The 24,195-nt window shown below is 41.8% G+C and overlaps 1 protein-coding gene across 1 annotated transcript in view; it reads right to left on the reverse strand.

Moving 5' to 3' along the window:
- Positions 1–5,983: 5,983 nt before the first annotated feature.
- The window catches only part of LOC128653420 (alpha-N-acetylgalactosaminide alpha-2,6-sialyltransferase 2-like), a 173,511-nt gene continuing 155,299 nt past the window's right edge, over positions 5,984–24,195 (reverse strand). The window contains exon 9 of the mRNA XM_053706692.1: positions 5,984–9,188. Coding sequence (XP_053562667.1) covers positions 9,018–9,188 — 171 coding nt within the window. The 3' untranslated portion in view covers positions 5,984–9,017. The remainder of the gene's footprint in view (positions 9,189–24,195) is intronic.

A 24,195-nucleotide genomic window follows, 5' to 3' on the forward strand; every position in this document is an offset into this window, starting at 1 on the left:
TATATTGACCTCTGGGTTGCCTATAAACAAGAGGAGATCGTCAGCATAAAGCGAAAGATGTTGTTGAATTCCGTTAATCTCTAGTCCCTCACTGTGCTGTCGAATGTAGCAAGCCAAGGGTTCTATGGCCAAGTCGAAGAGGAGGGGCGACAGGGGGCATCCCTGTCGGGTTCCCCTCTGTAGGGCAAAGGAAGGAGATAGTCCACCATTGATAATCAGTGAGGCTTTGGGGGCTGAGTATAGCTTTTGGATAAGGGTAAAGAAGGCGCCCGTGACACCAAACTGTGTCATGGAGGAGTATAAATGGTCCCACTCAATTCTATCAAAAGCCTTTTCGGCGTCTAACGCCAAAAGGCAAGCATCAGGCAAGGTAGAGTCTGTGTCTGAGTGGGTACCATACCAGTAATGGGCAGACACCGCCAATGTCTTTCTAAGATTTACTACAGAGGAGCGTCCGGTAATGAATCCCGTTTGGTCTGGATGCACCAACGAGGGTAGGACAGTAGCCAGTCTGTTAGCTAGTATGGTCGTCAGTAATTTATAGTAGCTGTTAAGCAACGAGATGGGTCTGTAGGAAGGGGTGAGTGTGGGGTCCCTGTCTGGCTTAGGGATAATACAAATATTAGCTTCAGCAAAGCGACAGTTGGGGCGAGTGTCATGCAGTAAGTATTCTGTGTATAGGGATGCTAATATGGGGCTAACCTCCTTTTCTAGAATCTTATAGTACTCTGCTGGCAGCCCATCAGGGCCTGCCGCTTTGTGTAGTTTGAGTCGTTTAATCCCCCTAGAAATTTCCTGTTGGGATATTGGGGCATTTAAATTTTCTCTCTGTTCATCTGTGAGGGAAGGGACTACAAGGTCTCTCCAGAACGCAGTTTTTCTTCCTAAATCTATGTTTTGTTGGGAATATAAAGTTTGATAGTATTTGACAAATTCAGTCAGTATCTCTTTTTCCTCATATTTTATATTTTTTTTTATAGTAAATTATAAGATATGATGAAAATAATGGTATCTTTAGAAAAGCCATTTAATGGCGAGAAAAACGGTATATAATATGTGTGGGTACAGTAAATGAGTAAGAGTAAAATTACAGTTAAACACTAACACTGCAGAAATGTAAAAATAGCCTTGGTCCCAAACGGTTAGAAAATGGAAAAGTGCTGTCGTCATTAAGGGATTAATTTAGGGCAATGCCCTACAAAAGGCCCTTTTAAGGGCTATTGATAGTTTAGTTTAGATTAGGGGGTGTTTTATTTTCATAAGGATTAGGTTTAATTTTTTTATTTTGGATAATTTGGTTTATTATTTTCTGTAATGTTAGAATTTTTTATTTTTTGTAATTTTAGATTAATTTAAATTTACAGCTAGATTACGAGTTGTGAGTTATGAGTGAAAAAGCATCGTTATGGCTCTTTTTCACTACCGCTGGTATTACAAGTGTTGTAGGTATAAGTGTACCGCACACCTTTTTGTCCATCACGCAACGTAAGCCAATAGAATGCGAGCTCAATCCCAAAAAGGCCCTTTTAAGGGCTATTGGCAGTTTAGTTTAGCCTAGGGGTTTTATTATTTTGGGGGGCTTTTTTATTTTGATAGGGCTATTAGATTAGGAGTAATTAGTTTAAATATTTGATCATTTCTTTTTTATTTTGTGTAATTTAGTGTTTATTTTTTTTTGTAATTTAGTTAAATGTATTTGATTAATGTAATTTATTTAATTTTAGTGCAATGTTAGGTTTTACTGTAAGACAGGTTAGGTTTTATTTTACAGGTAAATTTGTATTTTTTTAACTAGGTAGTTAGTAAATAGTTAATAACTATTTACTAACTATTCTACCTAGTTAAAATAAATACAAACTTACATGTGAAATAAAAAATAAAACATAAGCTAGATACAATATAACTATTAGTTATATTGTAGCTAGCTTAGGTTTTATTTTACAGGTAAGTATTTATTTAGTTTTAATTAGGAATTATTTAGGTATTAATTGTAATTTTTATTTTGAATTATTTTAATTATGTTAAAGTTAGTGGATGTTAGGGTTACTTTAGGGTTAGATTTAGGGTTAGGTTTAGGGGTTAATAACTTTAGTATAGTGGCGGTGACATTGGGGGCAGCAGATTAGGGGTTAATAACAGTAATGTAGGTTGCAGCGACGTTGGGGCGGCAGATTAGGGGTTAATAAGTGTAGGTAGGTGGCGGTGACAACATTGGGGCGGCAGATTAGGGGTTAATAAGTGTAATGTAGGTGTCGGCGATGTCGGGGGCGGCAGATTAGGGGTGTTTAGACACAGGGTTTATGTTAGGGTGTTAGGTTTAAACATAATTTTTTTTTTCCCCATAGACATCAATGGGGCTGCATTACGGAGCTTTACGCTCCATGATTGCAGGTGTTAGGCTTTTTTTTAGCGGGCTCTCCCCATTGTTGTCTATGGGGAAATCGTGACGTAACAGCAGCTCAAAGCAGCGCTGGTATTTGTGTGCGGTATGGAGCTCAACGCTGCCATATCGCCCGCAAACGCCGGCTTTTTTTAAACTTTTAATACCAGTGATATAGGGAGTGAAATACCGCCGAAAATGCTGCGGTCGTTAATTTCCCTATAGCGCTCAAAACTCGTAATCTGGCTGTTAGTTTTTTATTTTTAAAGTAATGTTAGTTTTTTTATTTTAATTGTAATTTAGTATTTTTTAATTTTAGGTAATTAGGGTTAATTTAGAGGGTGTTAGGTTAGGGGGCTTAGTAATTTAATTAGTTATTTGCGTTGTGAGGGGTTGGCGGTTTAGGAGTTAATAGATTTATTAGGTTAATTGCGTTGTGGGGGGTTGGCGGTTTAGGGTTTAATAGATTTATTAGGTTAATTGCATTGTGGAGGGTTGGCGGTTTAGGGGTTAATACATTTATTAGGTTTATTGTGTTGTGGGGGTTTGGTCGATTAGATTGCAGGTGTTAGGCTTTTTTTTAGCGGGCTCTCCCCATTGTTGTCTATGGGGAAATCGTGCACGAGCACGTAACAGCAGCTCAAAGCAGCGCTGGTATTTGTGTGCGGTATGGAGATCAACGCTGCCATATCGCCCGCAAACGCCGGCTTTTTTTAAACTTTTAATACCAGTGATATAGGGAGTGAAATACCGCCGAAAATGCTGCGGTCGTTAATTTCCCTATAGCGCTCAAAACTCGTAATCTGGCTGTTAGTTTTTTATTTTTAAAGTAATGTTAGTTTTTTTATTTTAATTGTAATTTAGTATTTTTTAATTTTAGGTAATTAGGGTTAATTTAGAGGGTGTTAGGTTAGGGGGCTTAGTAATTTAATTAGTTATTTGCGTTGTGAGGGGTTGGCGGTTTAGGAGTTAATAGATTTATTAAGTTAATTGCGTTGTGGGGGGTTGGCGGTTTAGGGATTAATAGATTTATTAGGTTAATTGAATTGTGGAGGGTTGGCGGTTTAGGGGTTAATACATTTATTAGGTTTATTGTGTTGTGGGGGTTTGGTCGATTAGAGGTTAATCGATTTATTAGGTAGATTTGCGATGTTCGGGTTGGCAGATTAAGGGATTAATACTTTAATTAGGTATATTGCGATGTGGGTGAATGGCGGAGTAGGGTGTTAATAAATGTATTAGCTAGGGGTTAATAGTTTAATTAGGCATATTGCGTTGTGGGGGTTGGTGGTTTAGGGGTTAATACTTTTATTATTAGTTGGGATGTTGGGGGATTGCGGATATAAGGGTTTTGACGTGTTGTTGTTTTTTTTTGGGAGGTGGGTTAGACTTTTACGGGATATTTAACTTTTTTGTGCCTTTTTTTTATGCACCGGCAGTTTCTAAAGTGCCGTAAATCACTGGCGACTCCAGAAATGTGTATTTACTCACATTTCTGGACATCGCTAGTTTATTCCACTTACGGTAGATTATGAACTGCCGGCGCCGTATATGTGATTCCCCGATGTGTGAGGTTAAATTACGGGCGACGCGGGTTTCAGCAGTTGCGCTGAAGCCTGAGCCGCATATGTAATCTCGCCCTATGTGTTTGGGTTTGAAGCTGAGTCAGACCCAGACATGAAAATGTCTTAGTCTGGTGGGAAATGTGGTAGAAATAAGCACTACCTAGTAGTACTGTGCTAGTACTGTTCTTCTTACTGAGTGAGCGCTCATACATGCTGCTTAGCTGCGGCGTGCGCCGCCCCCCTTGGCAGGTGACATCATCCATGTTGCAACTTAGCACAGCCACCACGCGGCGGTCGTCAGGAAAGAGGAGGAACCGAAAACGGAAATCACCACCATCACACTTAGGGCCTGGTATCCAAAACCTCACCTGCATGGAGAGACTACATATTATATCTATGTGTAAGTCTGTGTATATGTGCTATTATTTTTTGCCGTGCTGTACATAGCGCAAGTGTTCGGGTTTGGCCTGAACTAAAGGTGACAAAGTTACCTGCCATGCTCATTAGCATAAATAATTATACAGCATAAATTAGAAACTAAAGCTGCTAGGACTGATGTTAAATGAGCTTTAATTTATAATTAGCTTCTATCACACTAAAGAGAAGTATTACCATGATAGCATCTTTATTTCTATATTTAATCTTTCTTTTTTATTTTGACTTGAACATATATATATCGGCCATGTCTGTTACCTGCTAGGTGGCAATCCGGTTCTTAGGAAAAAAGCACTAAGCAGTAGAATAAGCTTAATAAAAATCATTGCAATATGTATTATTTATTAATTTAAAAAGGTTTTACCTTTAATTCTTTTTTTTAACTTAAATGGACAGTATAGTCAAAATTAAACTTTCATGAATCAGAACCATTTTAAACATCTCTCCAATTTACTTTTATTATTTAATTTGCTTTGTTGGTATTCTTTCTTGAAAGCTAAAACCTAGGTTTGCACATATGCTAATTTCTAAGCATTTAAAGGCCGCTTCTTATCTCAGTGCATTTAACATCTTTTCACAGCTAGACAGTGCTAGTTCATGTGTGCCATATAGATAACATTGTGCTGATTACCGGGGAGTTATTTATGAGTCAACACTGATTGGTTAAAATGCAAGTCCGTCAAAAGAACTGATATAAGGGGGCAGTCTTCAGAGGCTTAGATACAAGGTAATCACAGAGGTAAAAAGTGTATTAATATAACTGTGTTGGTTATGCAAAACTAGTGGTATTGGTAATAAAGGGATTATCTATCTTTTTAAAAAATAGAAATTCTGGAGTAGACTGTCCCTTTAATTTGCGCAGTGTCCATTGCTTTCTGTCACAGCCCCTCAAGGACGGTGTGGTCTCTACAGAAAGGCAAAGGAATATTTATTTCCTAGGAGACACCATAAAATAGATTCACTCAGTTTATTGACGATGATCACTAGAGGCATTCTGCTGCAAAAGTCAAGTGCTCATTTGCAAGAAAACAAGTAACTTGTATGCTTTCTTTTTTTAACACAATCTGTTTCCTTTTTTTATTTGTTATATTCCTTTAATTAGTTTGTCCTCCACCGTGTTTGTCTCAAACAAAGGAAATAGAAGCATCCCCAAAGCGCACCTAGAAAGTCCCAATTCCATAAAAAGCATGTACCAGCATGTGATTTTATGACTATGGATGATACGCTACTGCGTGTTTAACCCCTGCAAAGGCGTTAAACAGGCAGTAATAGTGGTGCTAGGGACCCACAGAGCACTACTCACCCGAAAAGAATAATGTGCTGATCCAATCAGCAGCTCTAGTCGCAGAACTCAGATGATTGGATCAGCAGTGGTTTCCTCTCTGTGGGTCCCTAGTTGTGTGCTTTATTAGCCTGAGAATATATTGTAACTTAGGTTACACTAAGGCCAATTAGAAATAGTTATAAATAGCTTACTAGAGTGTGCAACCAATGGCTGTGTGGAATATAGCTGTGTCTGCACTTTCATGTTTAACATGAATTGGAAAGCGCACAATATTCAGAATTAACTTACAGGAAAAGAGAACAAAATAAATAATGAAAGTATATTGCAAAGTTGTTTTACTACAAATAATTAAACAATTTATATTAATATCTTAAAGTGTTTAATGTCCCTTTAACTCCTGAAGTGGATTTTTTTTTCCATGAATCAACCACCCTTTTTGTATAGAAGTGCAAAAACTTTAACAATATTTAACAATATTTTATCCTCATTTCTTAAAGGTATATAAATGTATTTAAATACACGTAAACTTTTTTAATGTAACGTTCAAATCATTTACAGTAAATATCTAATATGATACACTATTAGAGCAACACATATCCCTTACCCAGGTTATTTATTTATTTTTTATATGAAAGCCCCATAACCTCATCCAGTGAGATTACCATTAAAGGGGCAGTAAACATAATAATTACAAGATTTTTCTGTAGTCATACAATAAATCAACATACTAAGTGAGTGTGAACAGTTTTGAATGCATTAACACCATTTTGGCTGCAGTTGTTTTAAACAGCCAAATTCCACCCACCAATCAAGACTTGTTACTGTAGTAGATAACTTGCTAATGTCATTATGTTAACAGAACTATCATTGCTTTGCAGATTTGTATCTGATCACATCTGATGGAGCCAATTAGGGACAGGCAGGGGGTAGGGTTATGCTTTTGAAATCTGCAGTGTGCACTTTCAATTCTTAGAATTGGTAAACCCACAATTTTGAAAATTAAATTACATGAAAAGGAGACAAAATAAATAACAAAAGCATATTGTTTAACTATACATAATTAAACATTTTATCTTACAATGTCAAAGTGTTTCATGTCCCTTTAGGAGTTACAAAGAAAATCACATATTGTCAACTTCACAATTAACGTCACTTGTGAAAAGTGCATCAAATAATTATAATTAAATTACATTTTTCATCCCATTATCCCAATTATTTAATACAAAATATTACAACACCCCATTTATATAAATTTAAGAGACATTCTAGTGTAAAAATACAATGCTGTTTTTCAGTAGAGCATGTTACTTTTAAACAAATTCCTTTGTTCCTCTATGTCCTCATGTCACCTCATTAGCACTCGTATGAAATCATATGACAGCTTCGGTGAGTTTAAGTCATTACAACCATTGGAAGAAACCATAGTTTGAATGAATAAAACCAATTGAATTATGAATTAAAGGGACAGCAGCCCTATTGCAGTGCACTCAAGGCATTGCTGAAATGTAAATTTATTGCAAATGTTCTGAGAAAGCCTTTTAAAGGGACATTAAACTACTGGGCACAATTACAATAGCATGGTTACTACTCACAAAGCTATGTTTTCCCATGTGCCTGCAGATCTCTTCAAAGCCATGCTCTTTTTTTAAACCAATTACTGGTCCAAGTTGGTTAAAATCTTGATAACAGTTTGTTTCCATTTTGGATATTCTTGCACTATGTGACAGAAGCAGTGAGTATTCACAGATCAGTGACATTGCCAGCATTTGACAGCTGAATTGTGCACTTCAGGTTAGTGTGCATGATACAGAGTTGGAGCATTTTTGCAGTGGTTGCATTGCTCTATATTATTCATGTGACCTTCTTATATATATGAAATGTTATGTAACATATGTAACTATGTATTTAATACTGCAAAAAATGTAACCCTCACTCTTTATTGTGTGTACTAACCCAAAGTGCACAATATAAAAATGCTGGCAGCATCTGCGAGTATTCACCACTTCTTTCACAGGTTGCAAGAATATATGAGCTCTAAGATGGTGTGCACAGTATGAAAATGCAGGGCTTCACCAACTGGCACCAGTAAAAGGTTAAAAGAAGAACAGGATGAAAAACAATAGAATGGGTAGTAGAAACCAGTTGTGTCACGCAGTTTAATATTTCTTAAATTGCAGTGATTTGCTGTCCCTTTAATATATAACAAGAAAATAGATAAACACTCAAACTATAGAAAACAAACATGTTTTAGGCTAGACCTTTATGGAAGGGATAAAGTGCTCAATAATGGATTCAGTACTGATAATGAATGTCTAATGTGTTTCAATTAAGATTTTTTTCACTTAAAGGGACATACTACACATAAGCTAAATCACTTGAAAGTGATGCAGCATGACTGTAAAAAGCTGAACATCTCTATGTAAAAAGGGAAGATATTTTACCTCAAAAGTTCTTCAGCTTACCAGAGTAAGTGCTATGTGAAAGGTTTGAGCTGCTGTAAAAAACACAATAGCCAATAAGCTGAGGTCTTGCATTGCTTTGCAGTAATCTCATGAGATTTGCCAGATGCACACTCCCTAGCTTGTCCTGGGGCAAGCATCCTGACTGGCAGCTTAAATTTTGAGGTAAATATCTTTAATAATATTATTGTTCAGTTATATTTTCTATTAAGCTTTTTATAGCTATGCTGCATCACTTTCAGGTGCTTCAACATTCGGGTATTATGTCCCTTTAACTAATAATATAAGTTAATTATGTGTGTGATTTAAATAATTGTATACTAATCTGGATCAGCATGAGAGCATTGGGCCTTGCCTTTGACTATGTATTTAACCCATTAGTTTAAGTTAAACAAATACTGACTGGAATTTATTTAGAAATAAAATGCTCTAACAAATTTGGCAAAAAGAAATTGAAACGCCTTTGACAGGTTTGTGGCTCCAGTGTTTTCCCAGTACAGTATATCTAAATGGACTTCATATGTTCTTGTTTAGTGTGCAATAGTATAGCACAGGGTAACGCCAATACACCTGATAGAGCAGAAAGCAGGATACTGGCATAGGCAGTAATTCCCCAGTACAATATGTCTTGCCATAAAAAAAGGTTTTCCAAAAACAGGAGAGGTATCAGGTCACACTCATATCTTAATACAATCTTTCTGGAAGGGCTGATAGAGAAATTCTCCAATTGTCAATGCTTCTCCAGAACAGAGCTTCCGGTAAGACAATTAATTAAAAGAGGACATCATCTATATATCCATTTGATGCTGCCCCATAAGAGTGCTAATTAGGTTAATTCCCATATCTCCTGGAATTGATGGTAAAATATTTATAAGTTGCTGTCCTTTTTTTCCTTAGTCTCTCATATACAATTTAATGACCCCAGCTTTGTGCAACTTCTGCCAGAGGTCCTGCTCCTTCAGGAAGTTGTGATTCATATAGAATACCACCTTTTTGTAGGTGGTATCAAAATAATGGTCTGAGAACTTGGCATAGTTTGGAGTAATAAATCCATAGGCACTTACCTAGAAAAGAAGAAATAGGTTAACGCACAGCATTCTTAAAGGGATATGAAACCCACATTTTTTTCTTTAATAATTCAGACAGAGCATGCACTTTTAAGCAACTTTCTAATTTACTCCTATTATGAATTTTTCTTTGTTCAGTTGGGATCTTTATTTGAAAAGCAGTAATGTAAGCTTAGGAGCCAGCCCATATTTGGTTTAGCACCCTGGGTAGAGCTTGCTGATTGGTGGCTACATTTAGCCACCAATCAGCAAGTGGCTACTCAGGTGCTGAACCAAAAATTGCACCTTGCTATTGCATTGTCTTGTTATCATGCATTTGTTGATTATGCACATCCCCTCTATTAACTGGTTCTTTAAGTACTGGTAATAGAAAATCTGTGTAAAGAAAATTTAGAAGAAATCATGCTCCCAGGGGGGTGGGGGGGGGGGGCAGAGAGATATTACAATGTTAATTATTCTATTGTTCTCTCAAAGAACTGGTCTCACAGTAAGATTTGATGTAAATATTGAGATAAGATAATTACAACCGCTTTCCCTGAAAACTCAGCCCATTTGATTGGGTTGTGGTTTCAATTAGCAGAGACATTTAAGAATGGCATTAATGTGTTTTGTTTTTAAGCACAAAAGAAATGTTCTTCATAAAAAGTTTTGGAACTTCCGGTGGGCAGCTCTTTAAGATGGTGATTTCTGTTATTCACCAATATATATTTCCATCTGCATCTACCTTGACAGAAAAAGCTGCTAAAGGTATGAGTGATTTTCAGCTTTGAATGACATAAGCAGGGATTTCCTTTCTATGATGATAGCGCATGCATGAAATGTGAATGGAATCTCTGAACTGAAGAAAAAAATGAGCACATGCGCATTTCCTCAAAGGGGCATATTATTTTTTTTTAGGCACACAATGCTATTGAATACTTACAGAAAACGTCATAAAAAAAATCTGTGTTGGAGACGGGTGGAGGAACATGCGAATAAATACACAGGCAAGATAATCTATAACATTATTATTATAAAAAAAATAAAAATGTCACAAATGGAAGTTATGTTTAAACTTAGAGAGTATTTAAATGCTTGTGTAGTGAAGTTTACAATCATTGAGTGGTTCTATTTAGCTAATTATTGTTGCCATGTTCTATTAGTTAGTTAGGTATAAGATAGTTCGATTCACAACAAATAGAAAATTTCTCAAGTGTAAATTATTTCATTATCTGATTCTGAGATGTTATCGTCAGTATTATTTTCTTTTGCATCCTATTCATGCTGATACTGTATTGTGCTTTGCATTATTTGAACTGTGTAATCGTACTGGGGTCTCCATAAATAAAGAAATAATAAAAAAAAAAAGTTTTGAAATAGTGCGAAAATAAAACGTAAGAGGCTAATTTTGTGGTTTTTGATGTCCCGTATGAGCAGTCACAATGAGTTTACTTTGGTTAATATCTCAAGGGACTTGTAATATGAGTGTGAGTTTCCACTTTGTGTTCAGCATTGAATGTATTGTTTTATATAATGCAACACAGTAACAATTGCGCTCCACTCGTAATCTAGGCCTGAATTGGTTGCCTGCAACTACTTCCTACAACAAGCATTTTTTCTTGTAACATTACTATTAAAATGCACTCTAATTTGCTGTAAACACTATCATACTCCCAGATTCTCTGAATTTATTTAAAAAAAATAAAAAATAACAAGACCTTCTTTCATAATTCTTAGTTCTCTTGGTATCTTTATTTGAAAAGCAGGAATGAAAGCTTAGGAGCCGGCCCATTTTGAACCTTGGATAGCACTTGCTAATTGATGGCTACATTTAGCCACCAATCAGCAAACACTACCCAGGTGCACTATGTCACGAATACCCAACTGCCCAGGCCACCCTCCCTCAATATTGGATTGCTTTGTGCCCCAAACTCCCCTTTCCCTTGTGTCCTCACTGCTTGTACTTTGTCATGGAAAGAGCTGCTCTCTGGCCGATTGGCCCCTTATGGAACTACTCACCGGCTGGGCTACCTAGGGATCCCCACTGAATTTTAACCTAAGTCACTTCTGAGGCTTTATGCCCCAGAGCTCCGTTCTTTTAGGGATTTGTTGTGCCTTTGGTGGACAGGGGCTGGGGTGATTGCTGAGGGGGAGCCCACTCGGGAACCAGGGGTTTTGGACACCTCCACCTCAGTTTGCCAGGCTGCTGCTCCGGATCATGTCGCTTTTTGGACTGTAGCATCTGGGGACCAAGAGCTTTCTAACGAGACCCTGGAAGGGCCACCGCTCCCCCGGGATCACCCCAAAACATTGACCTAGATACTGTGGGGGTCTCTATGTGACTATGGCTCCTATGGAGGTGCCAGCCTGTCTGGAGGGGCGGGAATGGTGGGATCAGATAAGACTCTTATCAAGATGAGAAGGTGTATATAAGCTGTGTGGTTTTCCCAATAAAGTCTGTTTGTGTTTCCCCTTAATACTGGTCTTGTCTGATTATTAGGGTGGGCTACTTGCTATAATCACTTTTCAGTTATACAGCTACAGGTTCCGGGGAGGAAGCAGGGTCTTTGGCAGAAATCCCCAATCGGGGTATACAGGGTTTGTCACATTGGCTGGCAGCGGTGTGATCTGCTTCTTCCACACAGTTCCTGCTGACAGAGGAGAAGCGCTACAGTAGCCTGCAACCATGGAAGCCGAGTTCCGATGGAGAATGCCCAGCTGGACGCTCCTGGTTCTGCACAGGACAAGCTGGTATGGAGGGACTTTATCCACCAGCAACTCTTTAGGGAGGCTCTTCAACAGGAGCAGGACTGTTATGGAAAGGTCCTCCCCATTGCCAAGGAAAGGTACTGCCTCCAGCTTGACCTACGAGTGCCTTTCCTGGGAAAGCAATGCAGGGAGGAATGGCTATCTGCCTTAGATGGACTGGTCCAGATGAAGATGATGCTGGATGATGGCTACAAGGTCCTCCGATTATATGCTATGGAAGTTTGGCCATGGCTGGAGGATGACATCCCCATAGAGGACTTTGACAGCACTGGATTGCTATTTAGGAAGCTCATGGAGCATTTCTAGGGAGAGGAGGTAGCCCTTCTCTCCCCCCAGCGGTGGAACCTGTTCCTGGGAGAGGAGACAGCCGTCTCTCTCCCCAGCGGCAGGGACATTCCTAGGGAGTGGAGGTAGCCCACCTCTCTCCCCAGCAGCAGAAGGATTTCCAGGGAGAGGAGGTAGCCCACCTCTCTCCCCAGAGGTGGAACCCGTTCCTGGGAGAGGAGACAGCCGGTCTCTCTCCCCAGCAGCAGAGCCATTCCCAGGGAGCAGAGGTAGCCCACCTCTCTCCCCAGCAGTGAAACCTGTTCCCGGGAGAGGAGACAGATGGTCTCTCTCCCCAGCGGCAGAGCCATTCCCAGGGAGCGGAGGTAGCCCACCTCTCTCCCCAGCGGTAGAACCCGTGGGAGAAATGCAACGGGAGAATACGTTACTATGGCACTCGGAAAGGGCAGTAGGCCAGCCTCCTCCCCACCGACTATGGGCCCTAGATCTTGGGAGGTGAGTGTCCAGGGGACATGAGGAGTAACACCACTGGACAGCCCCAAGCCGACCTTTTAGGATCTAGCTGGGTCTGTGTCACACTTGGTGTTGGGTCTGGGGAGTGAAGCTCATTCGCAAAGGCATATTCGGTTACAGGCTCTAGTTTATTCACTGGGGATAATGTAGCCTTCTTACTTTTAGGCATAATGACAGATTAGGAATACAGGAGCTGGTATCACAGCACGGGAACTTGGTTTCAGGCAAGCAAGAGGTTAACACAGGTCTTGGCAATTCAGGCAAGAGATTAACACAGGTCCTGGCAGTTCAGGCAAGCAAGAGGTTAAGACAGTGAGTCTGGTATCACTGCCCTAAGTACCCTGAGTAGTGCTCCCAGCTTTCAATTGGAATAATCTTGTTTTAGAAATTCTCCTAAGAGAAGATGATGATGTAACAGAAGAGGATTGTTTCTCAGAGTTGGCAGGTGTAGGGGGTCTAACTGGACAAAAAGAAATGATTAGCAGACCCACAATAAAAACAAAGTCCTTGAGTCCTTCTGATCTTTTCACTAACAGGAAGGGATGCCTTAGGAGGATCGCTGCTGTGTGAGGCAGATTTAACTGATGTAGCTGGAGTTGGTCCTGATAGGGTGTTAGGCTCAGGCAGAATAAATTGTAGTAACTTTTGAAAAAAGTCTTTATTACTGTGTTGGAGCGCCTGAAATATATCCGACCAAGGTTTCACAAAAGAAAAAATCTGATCAGGAAGTTTTAAATATACTTTAGAAAGTTCTTGGATTACCTTAGTCATTGTTGTCACTTGTTCTGATAATACAAACAGGTACCGAACCACCTCAGCGAGCTCCGTTGTTGGGCCCTGACATACTGTCACACTTGGTGTTGGGTCTGGGGAGGCATATTCAGTTACAGGCTCTAGTTTATTCACTGGGGCTAATGTAGCCTTCTTACTTTTAGGCATAATGACAGATTAGGAATACAGGAGCTGGTATCACAGCATGGGAACTTGGCAGTTCAGGCAGACAAGAGGTTAACACAGGTCCTGGCAGTTCAGGCAGGCTAGAGGTTAACACAGGTTCTGGCAGTTCAGGCAGGCAAGAGGTTAACACAGGTCCTGGCAGTTCAGGCAGGCAGGCAAGAGGTTAACACAGGTCCTGGCAGTTCAGGCAGGCAAGGGGTTAACACAGGTCCTGGCAGTTCAGGCAGGCAAGAGGTTAAGCACAGGCCTTGGCAGTTCAGGCAGGCAAGAGGTTAAACACAGGCCTTGGCAATCCAGACAGGCAGAGGTTAAGCACAGGCTTTGGCAATCCAGGCAGGCAGAGGTTAAGCACAGGCCTTGGCAATCCAGGCAGGCAGAGGTTAAACACAGGCCTTGGCAATCCAGGCAGGCAGAGGTTAAACACAGGCCTTGGCAATCCAGACAGGCAGAGGTTAAGCACAGGCCTTGGCAATCCAGGCGGGCAGAGGTTAAACACAGGACTTGACAATCCAGGCAGGCAGAGGTTAAACACAGGACTTGGCAATCCAGACAGGCAGAGGTTAAGCACAGGCCTTGGCAATTAGGGTTGCCACCTCAGCCATGTTTTCCTGGACACTTATAAGTTACACATGCTGCAGGGTGTGGAGGGAGGAATATGAATAGTGCATATAGATAGTGCTGTCCAGAAACACAATACATGTTCCTCCCTCCACACCCTGCTGCATGTGTAACTCATAAGTGTCCAGGAAAACATGGCTGAGGTGGCAACCCTATTGGCAATCCAGGCAGGCAGAGGTTAAGCACAGGCCTTGGCAATCCAGGCAGGCAGAGGTTAAGCACAGGCCTTGGCAATCCAGGCAGGCAGAGGTTAAGCACAGGCCTTGGCAATCCAGGCAAGCAGAGGTTAAGCACAGGCCTTGGCAATCCAGGCAGGCAGAGGTTAAGCACAGGCCTTGGCAATCCAGGCAGGCAGAGGTTAAGCACAGGCCTTGGCAATCCAGGCAGGCAGAGGTAAGTCAAAATCAGGCTTCAAGGCAATAGGATTCTTCTTTCACAAGCAGAGGCACAGACTGAGTAAACTCAATGTCAGGGCAAAGACTGATTAGCCAGGCAGGTTTAAATAGTCTGTTGGTAAGTGCACATTACCAACAGCTGACATGAGGTGGAGCCAGAGAGCCTGAGAGAGGAAGCAGAAAACAAAAAGGAATGCATCCACAACTAGAAGCCCGCTGGTGGCTCAGTGGTAAGTCACTGGGATACAACCTGAGAGACCAGTTCAAGGCCTTATGTGGGCATAACAACTGCCCAGGCTACCCTCCCTCTATATTGGATTGCTTTGTGCCCCAAACTCCCCTTTCCCTTGTGTCCTCACTGCTTATACTTTGCGATGGAAAGAGCTGATCTCTGGCCTTTCCTGGCTGGCCGGGCTTATGGAACTACTCACCGGCCGTGTTACCTAGGGATCCCCACTAATATTTAACCTAGGTTGTTCCCAAGGCCCTTTGCCCCAGAGCTCTGCTCTTTTGGGGATTTGTTGTGCCTTTGGTGGACAGGGGGTGATTGCTGAGGGGAAGCCCACTCGGGAACCAGGGATTTTTGACACCCCCACCTCAGTACCTTTGCCAGGCTGCTGCTCCAGTCCCCAGTCCCTGGAAGGGCTGTCGCTCCCCCAGGATCACCCCGAAACCGCACCTAGATACTGTGGCAAGGATAGGCAAGGTGTCCGTACACTAGCCCTTGCAGTGTCCGCCACAACCTTAGTATATATTTTCTTTCTGATTAAATAATAGGAATAAAAACGAATACGTAGTGTGAATAAATTTAGTGGCTTGTCAAGAGACTGCTAGTGATATTGGGTGTATGGAATAAATAAAGCCTGAGTGAAATACTGGATGTGTATCTGCATCTGTATAATAACACCCAGCGCTATATAATGACACAGTAGTGACACTGGCACATGGGTATAGCCAGACAAGGGCTGGTTATAGAATCAGTGGTATCTGCATCAGTATAATGACACCCAGCCTTATATAATGACACAGTAGTGACACTGGCACATGGGTATAGCCAGAGGAGGGCTGGTTATAAGATCAGTGGTATCTGCATCAGTATAATAACACCAAGCACTATAGAATGACACAGTAGTGACACTGGCACATGGGTATAGCCAGAGGAGGGCTGGTTATAGGGTCAGTGGTATCTGCATCAGTATAATAACACCCAGCCTTATATAATGACACCGTAGTGACACTGGCACAAGGGTATAGCCAGAGGAGGGCTGGTTATAGGATCAGTGGTATCTGTATCATTATAATAACACCCAGCCTTATATAATGACACAGTAGTGACACTGGCACATGGGTATAGCCAGAGGAGGGCTGGTTATAGAATCAGTGGTATCTGCATCAGTATAATGACACCCAGCCTTATATAATGACACAGTAGTGACACTGGCACATGGGTATAGCCAGAGGAGGGCTGGTTATAGGATCAGTGGTATCTGCATCAGTATAATAACACCCAGCACTATAGAATGACACCGTAGTGACACTGGCACATGGGTATAGCCAGAGGAGGGCTGGTTATAGGGTCAGTGGTATCTGCATCAGTATAATGACACCCAGCCTTATATAATGACACAGTAGTGACACTGGCACATGGGTATAGCCAGACAAGGGCTGGTTATAGGGTCAGTGGTATCTGCATCAGTATAATAACACCCAGCGCTATATAATGACACCGTAGTGACACTGGCACATGGGTATAGCCAGAGGAGGGCTGGTTATAGGGTCAGTGGTATCTGCATCAGTATAATAACACCCAGCACTATATAATGACACCGTAGTGACACTGGCACATGGGTATAGCCAGAGGAGGGCTGGTTATAGGGTCAGTGGTATCTGCATCAGTATAATAACACCCAGCACTATATAATGACACAGTAGTGACACTGGCACATGGGTATAGCCAGAGGAGGGCTGGTTATAGGGTCAGTGGTATCTGCATCAGTATAATAACACCCAGCACTATATAATGACACCGTAGTGACACTGGCTTATGGGTATAGCCAGAGGAGGGCTGGTTATAGGGTCAGTGGCATCTGCATCAGTATAATAACACCCAGCACTATATAATGACACAGTAGTGACACTGGCACATGGGTATAGCCAGAGGAGGGCTGGTTATAGGATCAGTGGTATCTGCATCAGAATAATAACACCAAGCACTATAAAATAATGTTTTTAATTTCAAATGTACCTTGGTGTCCTTCATTAAGGTCTGTACTTTGGAAAATGTCCGCCACAGCCTTTGTCTGTGCCTATCCCTGTACTGTGGGGGACTCTATTTGACCTCTTATGGAGGAGCCAGCCTGTCTGGAGGGGCGGGAATGGCGGGATCAGATAAGGTTCTTATCAAGATGAGAAAGTGTAAATAAGCTGTGTGGTTTTCCCAATAAAGTCTGTTCGTGTTTCACCTTAATACTGGTCTTGTCTGGTTATTAGGGTGGGGTACTTGCTATAATCACTTTCCAAGTATACAGCTACAGTTTCCGGGGAGGAAGCAGGATCTTTTGGCGGAGATATTCAATCGGGGTATCCGGGGTCCGTCACACACTAAATGCTGGATTTTAGTCACACTGTGCAGGAGTTGTATGTTTTTTTAAAGAGACAGTCTAGTCAAAAATAAACTTTCATGGTTCAGATAGGGCATGTATTTTTAAACAACTTTCCAATTTACTTTTATCATCAATTTTGCTTTGTTCTCTTAGTATTCATAGTTGAAATCTAAACCTAGGTAGGCTCATTCTTAGACCTTAAAGGCCGCCTCTTATCTGAATGCATCTGACTTTTTTTTACAACTAGATGGCATTAGTTCATGTGTGCCATATAGATAACATTGTGCTCGTGCCTGTGGAGTTACCTAGGAGTCATTGGCTAAAATGCAAGTCTTTTAAAAGAACTGAAATAAGGGGGCAGTCTGCAGATGCTTAGATACAAGGTAATCACAGAGGTAAAAAGTATATTAATATAACTGTGTTGGTTGTGCAAAACCTGGGAATGGGTAATAAAGAGATTATCTATCTTTTTAAACAATACAAATTATGGTTTAGACTGTCCCTTTAATATGGAAAAATAGATTATTTTAATTGTTTGAATCCTATAATGTAAAAACATAATTTATGCTTACCTGATAAATTCCTTTCTCCTGTAGTGTAGTCAGTCCACGGGTCATCCATTACTTATGGGATTATATCTCCTCCCTAACAGGAAGTGCAAGAGGATCACCCAAGCAGAGCTGCTATATAGCTCCTCCCCTCTACGTCATACCCAGTCATTCGACCGAAACCAAACGAGAAAGGAGAAACTATAGGGTGCAGTGGTGACTGGAGTTTAATTTAAAATTTAGACCTGCCGTAAAACAGGGCGGGCCGTGGACTGACTACACTACAGGAGAAAGGAATTTATCAGGTAAGCATAAATTATGTTTTCTCCTGTTAAGTGTAGTCAGTCCACGGGTCATCCATTACTTATGGGATACCAATACCAAAGCTAAAAGTACACGGATGACGGGAGGGACAGGCAGGACCTTTACACGGAAGGAACCACTGCCTGAAGAACCTTTCTCCCAAAAATAGCCTCCGAAGAAGCAAAAGTGTCAAATTTGTAAAATTTTGAAAAGGTGTGAAGTGAAGACCAAGTTGCAGCCTTGCAAATCTGTTCAACAGAGGCCTCATTTTTAAAGGCCCAAGTGGAAGCCACAGCTCTGGTAGAATGAGCTGTAATTCTTTCAGGAGGCTGCTGTCCAGCAGTCTCATAGGCTAAACGTATTATGCTACGAAGCCAGAAGGAGAGAGAGGTAGCCGAAGCCTTTTGTCCTCTCCTTTGTCCAGAATAAACGACAAACAGGGAAGAAGTTTGTCGAAAATCTTTAGTTTCCTGCAAATAAAATTTCAGGGCACGGACGACGTCCAGATTGTGCAGAAGTCGTTCCTTTTTTGAGGAAGGGTTAGGGCACAGTGAAGGAACAACAATCTCTTGATTGATATTTCTGTTAGTGACTACCTTAGGTAAGAACCCAGGTTTAGTACGCAAAACTACCTTGTCTGAATGAAAAATCAGATAAGGAGAATCACAATGTAAAGCCGATAACTCAGAGACTCTTCGAGCCGAGGAAATAGCCATTAAGAACAAAACTTTCCAAGATAACAGCTTGATATCAATGGAATGAAGGGGTTCAAACGGAACACCCTGTAAAACGTTAAGAACTAAGTTTAAGCTCCATGGCGGAGCAACAGTTTTAAACATAGGCTTAATCCTGGCCAAAGCCTGACAAAAAGCCTGAACGTCTGGAACTTCTGACAGACGCTTGTGTAAAAGGATGGACAGAGCTGAGATCTGTCCCTTTAACGAACTAGCAGATAAACCCTTTTCTAAACCTTCTTGTAGAAAAGACAATATCCTAGGAATCCTAACCTTACTCCATGAGTAACTCTTGGATTCGCACCAATGCAAGTATTTACGCCATATTTTATGGTAAATTTTCCTGGTAACAGGTTTCCTAGCCTGTATTAAGGTATCAATCACTGACTCCGAGAATCCACGCTTTGATAGAATCAAGCGTTCAATCTCCATGCAGTCAGCTTCAGAGAAATTAGATTTGGATGTTTGAAAGGACCCTGAACCAGAAGGTCCTGTCTCAGAGGCAGAGACCATGGTGGACAGGACGACATGTCCACTAGATCTGCATACCAGGTCCTGTGTGGCCACGCAGGCGCTATTAGAATCACCGATGCTCTCTCCTGTTTGATCCTGGCAATCAGTCGAGGAAGTATCGGGAATGGTGGAAACACATAAGCCATGTTGAAGACCCAAGGTGCTGTCAGAGCATCTATCAGAACCGCTCCCGGGTCCCTGGACCTGGATCCGTAACAAGGAAGCTTGGCGTTCTTCAGAGACGCCATGAGATCCAGATCTGGTTTGCCCCAACGCCGAAGCAGTTAAATTTTCCTGGTAACAGGTTTCCTAGCCTGTATTAAGGTATCAATCACTGACTCCGAGAATCCACGCTTTGATAGAATCAAGCGTTCAATCTCCATGCAGTCAGCTTCAGAGAAATTAGATTTGGATGTTTGAAAGGACCCTGATCCAGAAGGTCCTGTCTCAGAGGCAGAGACCATGGTGGACAGGACGACATGTCCACTAGATCTGCATACCAGGTCCTGCGTGGCCACCCAGGCGCTATTAGAATCACTGATGCTCTCTCCTGTTTGATCCTGGCAATCAGTCGAGGAAGTATCGGGAATGGTGGAAACACATAAGCCATGTTGAAGACCCAAGGTGCTGTCAGAGCATCTATCAGAACCGCTCCCGGGTCCCTGGACCTGGATCCGTAACAAGGAAGCTTGGCGTTCTTCCGAGACGCCATGAGATCCAGATCTGGTTTGCCCCAACGCCGAAGCAGTTGGGCAAATACCTCCCGGTGAAGTTCCCACTCCCCCGGGTGAAAAGTCTGGCGACTTAGGAAATCCGCCTCCCAGTTCTCCACGCCTGGGATATGGATCGCTGACAGGTGGCAAGAGTGAGACTCTGCCCAGCGAATTATCTTTGAGACTTCCATCATCGCTAGGGAACTCCTTGTCCCTCCCTGATGGTTGATGTAAGCCACAGTCGTGATGTTGTCCGACTGAAACCTGATGAACCTCAGAGTTGCTAACTGAGGCCAAGCCAGGAGAGCATTGAGAACTGCTCTTAATTCCAGAATGTTTATTGGAAGGAGACTCTCCTCCTGAGTCCATGATCCCTGAGCCTTCAGGGAATTCCAGACAGCGCCCCAACCTAGGAGGCTGGCGTCTGTTGTTACAATCGTCCAATCTGGCCTGCTGAAGGGCATCCCCCTGGACAGATGTGGCCGAGAAAGCCACCATAGAAGAGAATCTCTGGTCTCTTGATCCAGATTCAGCATAGGGGACAAATCTGAGTAATCCCCATTCCACTGACTTAGCATGCACAATTGTAGTGGTCTGAGATGTAGGCGAGCAAAAGGTACTATGTCCATTGCCGCTACTATTAAGCCGATTACCTCCATGCATTGAGCCACTGACGGGTGTTGAATGGAATGAAGGACACGGCAAGCATTTAGAAGTTTTGTTAACCTGTCTTCTGTCAGGTAAATTTTTATTTCTACCGAATCTATAAGAGTCCCCAAGAAGGGAACTCTTGTGAGTGGCAAAAGAGAACTCTTTTCTACGTTCACCTTCCACCCATGCGACCTTAGAAATGCCAGAACCAACTCTGTGTGAGACTTGGCAGTCTGGAAACTTGACGCTTGTATCAGAATGTCGTCTAGGTATGGAGCTACCGAAATTCCTTGCGGTCTTAGTACCGCCAGAAGAGAGCCCAGAACCTTTGTAAAGATTCTTGGAGCCGTGGCTAACCCGAAGGGAAGAGCTACAAACTGGTAATGCCTGTTTAGGAAGGCAAACCTTAGGTACCGATAATGATCTTTGTGAATCGGTATGTGAAGGTAGGCATCCTTTAAATCCACTGTGGTCATGTACTGACCCTTTTGGATCATAGGTAAGATTGTCCGAATAGTTTCCATTTTGAACGATGGAACTCTTAGGAATTTGTTTAGGATTTTTAAGTCCAAGATTGGTCTGAAGGTTCCCTCTTTTTTGGGAACCACAAACAGATTTGAGTAAAACCCTTGTCCGTGTTCCGACCGCGGAACTGGGTGGATCACTCCCATTAGTAAAAGGTCTTGTACACAGCGTAGAAACGCCTCTTTCTTTATCTGGTTTGCTGACAACCTTGAAAGATGAAATCTCCCTTTTGGGGGAGAAGCTTTGAAGTCCAGAAGATATCCCTGAGATATGATCTCTAACGCCCAGGGATCCTGGACATCTCTTGCCCAAGCCTGGGCGAAGAGAGAAAGTCTGCCCCCCACTAGATCCGTTTCCGGATCGGGGGCCCTCACTTCATGCTGTCTTAGGGGCAGCAGCAGGCTTTCTGGCCTGCTTGCCCTTGTTCCAGGACTGGTTAGGTTTCCAGCCCTGTCTGTAGCGAGCAACAGTTCCTTCCTGTTTTGGAGCGGAGGAAGTTGATGCTGCTCCTGCCTTGAAGTTACGAAAGGCACGAAAATTAGACTGTCTAGCCCTTGGTTTGGCTCTGTCTTGAGGCAGGGCATGGCCCTTACCTCCAGTAATGTCAGCGATAATTTCCTTCAAACCGGGCCCGAATAATGTCTGCCCTTTGAAAGGAATGTTAAGCAATTTAGATTTAGAAGTAACATCAGCTGACCAGGATTTAAGCCACAGCGTTCTGCGCGCTTGAATGGCGAATCCAGAATTCTTAGCCGTAAGTTTAGTTAAGTGTACTACGGCATCGGAAATAAATGAATTAGCTAGCTTAAGGACTCTAAGCTTGTCTGTAATCTCATCCAATGTAGCTGAGCTAATGGTCTCTTCCAGAGACTCAAACCAGAATGCCGCCGCAGCCGTGACAGGCGCAATGCATGCAAGGGGTTGTAATATAAAACCTTGTTGAACAAACATTTTCTTAAGGTAACCCTCTAACTTTTTATCCATTGGATCTGAAAAAGCACAGCTATCCTCCACCGGGATAGTGGTGCGCTTAGCCAAAGTAGAAACTGCTCCCTCCACCTTAGGGACCGTCTGCCATAAGTCCCGTGTGGTGGCGTCTATTGGAAACATTTTTCTAAATATAGGAGGGGGGGAAAAAGGCACACCGGGTCTATCCCACTCCTTGTTAACAATTTCTGTAAGCCTTTTAGGTATAGGAAAAACGTCAGTACACGTCGGTACCGCAAAATATTTATCCAGCCTACATATTTTCTCTGGAATTGCAACCGTGTTACAATCATTCAGAGCCGCTAATACCTCCCCTAGCAATACACGGAGGTTCTCAAGCTTAAATTTAAAATTTGAAATGTCTGAGTCCAGTTTACTTGGATCAGATCCGTCACCCACAGAATGAAGCTCTCCGTCCTCATGTTCTGCAAATTGTGACGCAGTATCAGACATGGCTCTATTATTATCAGCGCACTCTGTTCTCACCCCAGAGTGGTCGCGTTTACCCCTAAATTCTGGCAATTTAGATAATACTTCAGTCATAACATTAGCCATGTCTTGCAAAGTGATTTGTATGGGCCGCCCTGATGTACTTGGCGCCACAATATCACGCACCTCCTGAGCGGGAGACGAAGGTACTGACACGTGAGTGGAGTTAGTCGGCATAACTTCCCCCTCGTTGTCTGGTGAAATTTTCTTTACATGTACAGATTGGCTTTTATTTAAAGTAGCATCAATGCAATTAGTACACAAATTTCTATTGGGCTCCACATTGGCCTTTAAACATATTGCACAAAGAGATTCCTCTGTGTCAGACATGTTTAAACAAACTAGCAATGAAACTAGCAAGCTTGGAAAATACTTTTCAAATAAATTTACAAGCAATATAAAAAACGTTACTGTGCCTTTAAGAAGCACAAAGAAACTGTCACAGTTGAAATAACAATGAACCAAATTAGTTATAGCAACCAAATTTTCACAGTAAATGCATTAAGTTAGCAAAGGATTGCACCCACCAGCAAATGGATGATTAACCCCTTAGTACCCAAAAAACGGATAACAGATTAATATAAACGTTTTATCACAGTCAAAAGCACAGTCTCACAGGTCTGCTGTGAGTGATTACCTCCCTCAAAACTAGTTTTGGAGACCCCTGGGCTCTGTAGAGACGTCCTGGATCATGGAGGAAGAAATAGGAAGACTGTGACAGAATTTTTACTGCGCAATAAAGCGCCAAAATAGGCCCCTCCCACTCATATTACAACAGTGGGGAAGCTTAGTAAACTGAATTTATTCATAATAAACGACAGCCATGTGGAAAAGTAATGCCCAAAAAGTTTTATCACCAAGTACCTCAGAGAAAAACGATTAACATGCCAGTAAACGTTTTAAAATAAAATTATGAAATGATATTAATAAGCCTGCTGCTAGTCGCTTTCACTGCAGTGGGGGCTCAATACAAATTAAATGTATACAGTATTTTCTTAGTGAAATTCCATTCCCCAGAAATACCTCAGTTTAAATATACATACATATCAGCCTGATACCAGTCGCTACTACTGCATTTAAGGCTGCACTTACATTATATCGGTATTAGCAGTATTTTCTCAGTCAATTCCATTCCTTAGAAATAATATACTGCAACATACCTCCTTGCAGGTGAACCCTGCCCGCTGTCCCCTGTTCTGAAGTTACCTCACTCCTCAGAATGGCCGAGAACAGCAAGTGGATCTTAGTTACGACTGCTAAGATCATACACAAACTCAGGTAGATTCTTCTTCTAATGCTGCCTGAGAAAAAACAACACACTCCGGGGCTGTTTAAAATAACAAACTTTTGATTGAAGAAATAAATACTAATTTTAATAACCACAGTCCTCTCACACGTCCTATCTATTAGTTAGGTGCAAGA

The sequence above is a fragment of the Bombina bombina genome, chromosome 1 (genome assembly GCF_027579735.1).
Source record: "Bombina bombina isolate aBomBom1 chromosome 1, aBomBom1.pri, whole genome shotgun sequence".
NCBI classification, from domain to species: Eukaryota; Metazoa; Chordata; class Amphibia; order Anura; family Bombinatoridae; genus Bombina; species Bombina bombina.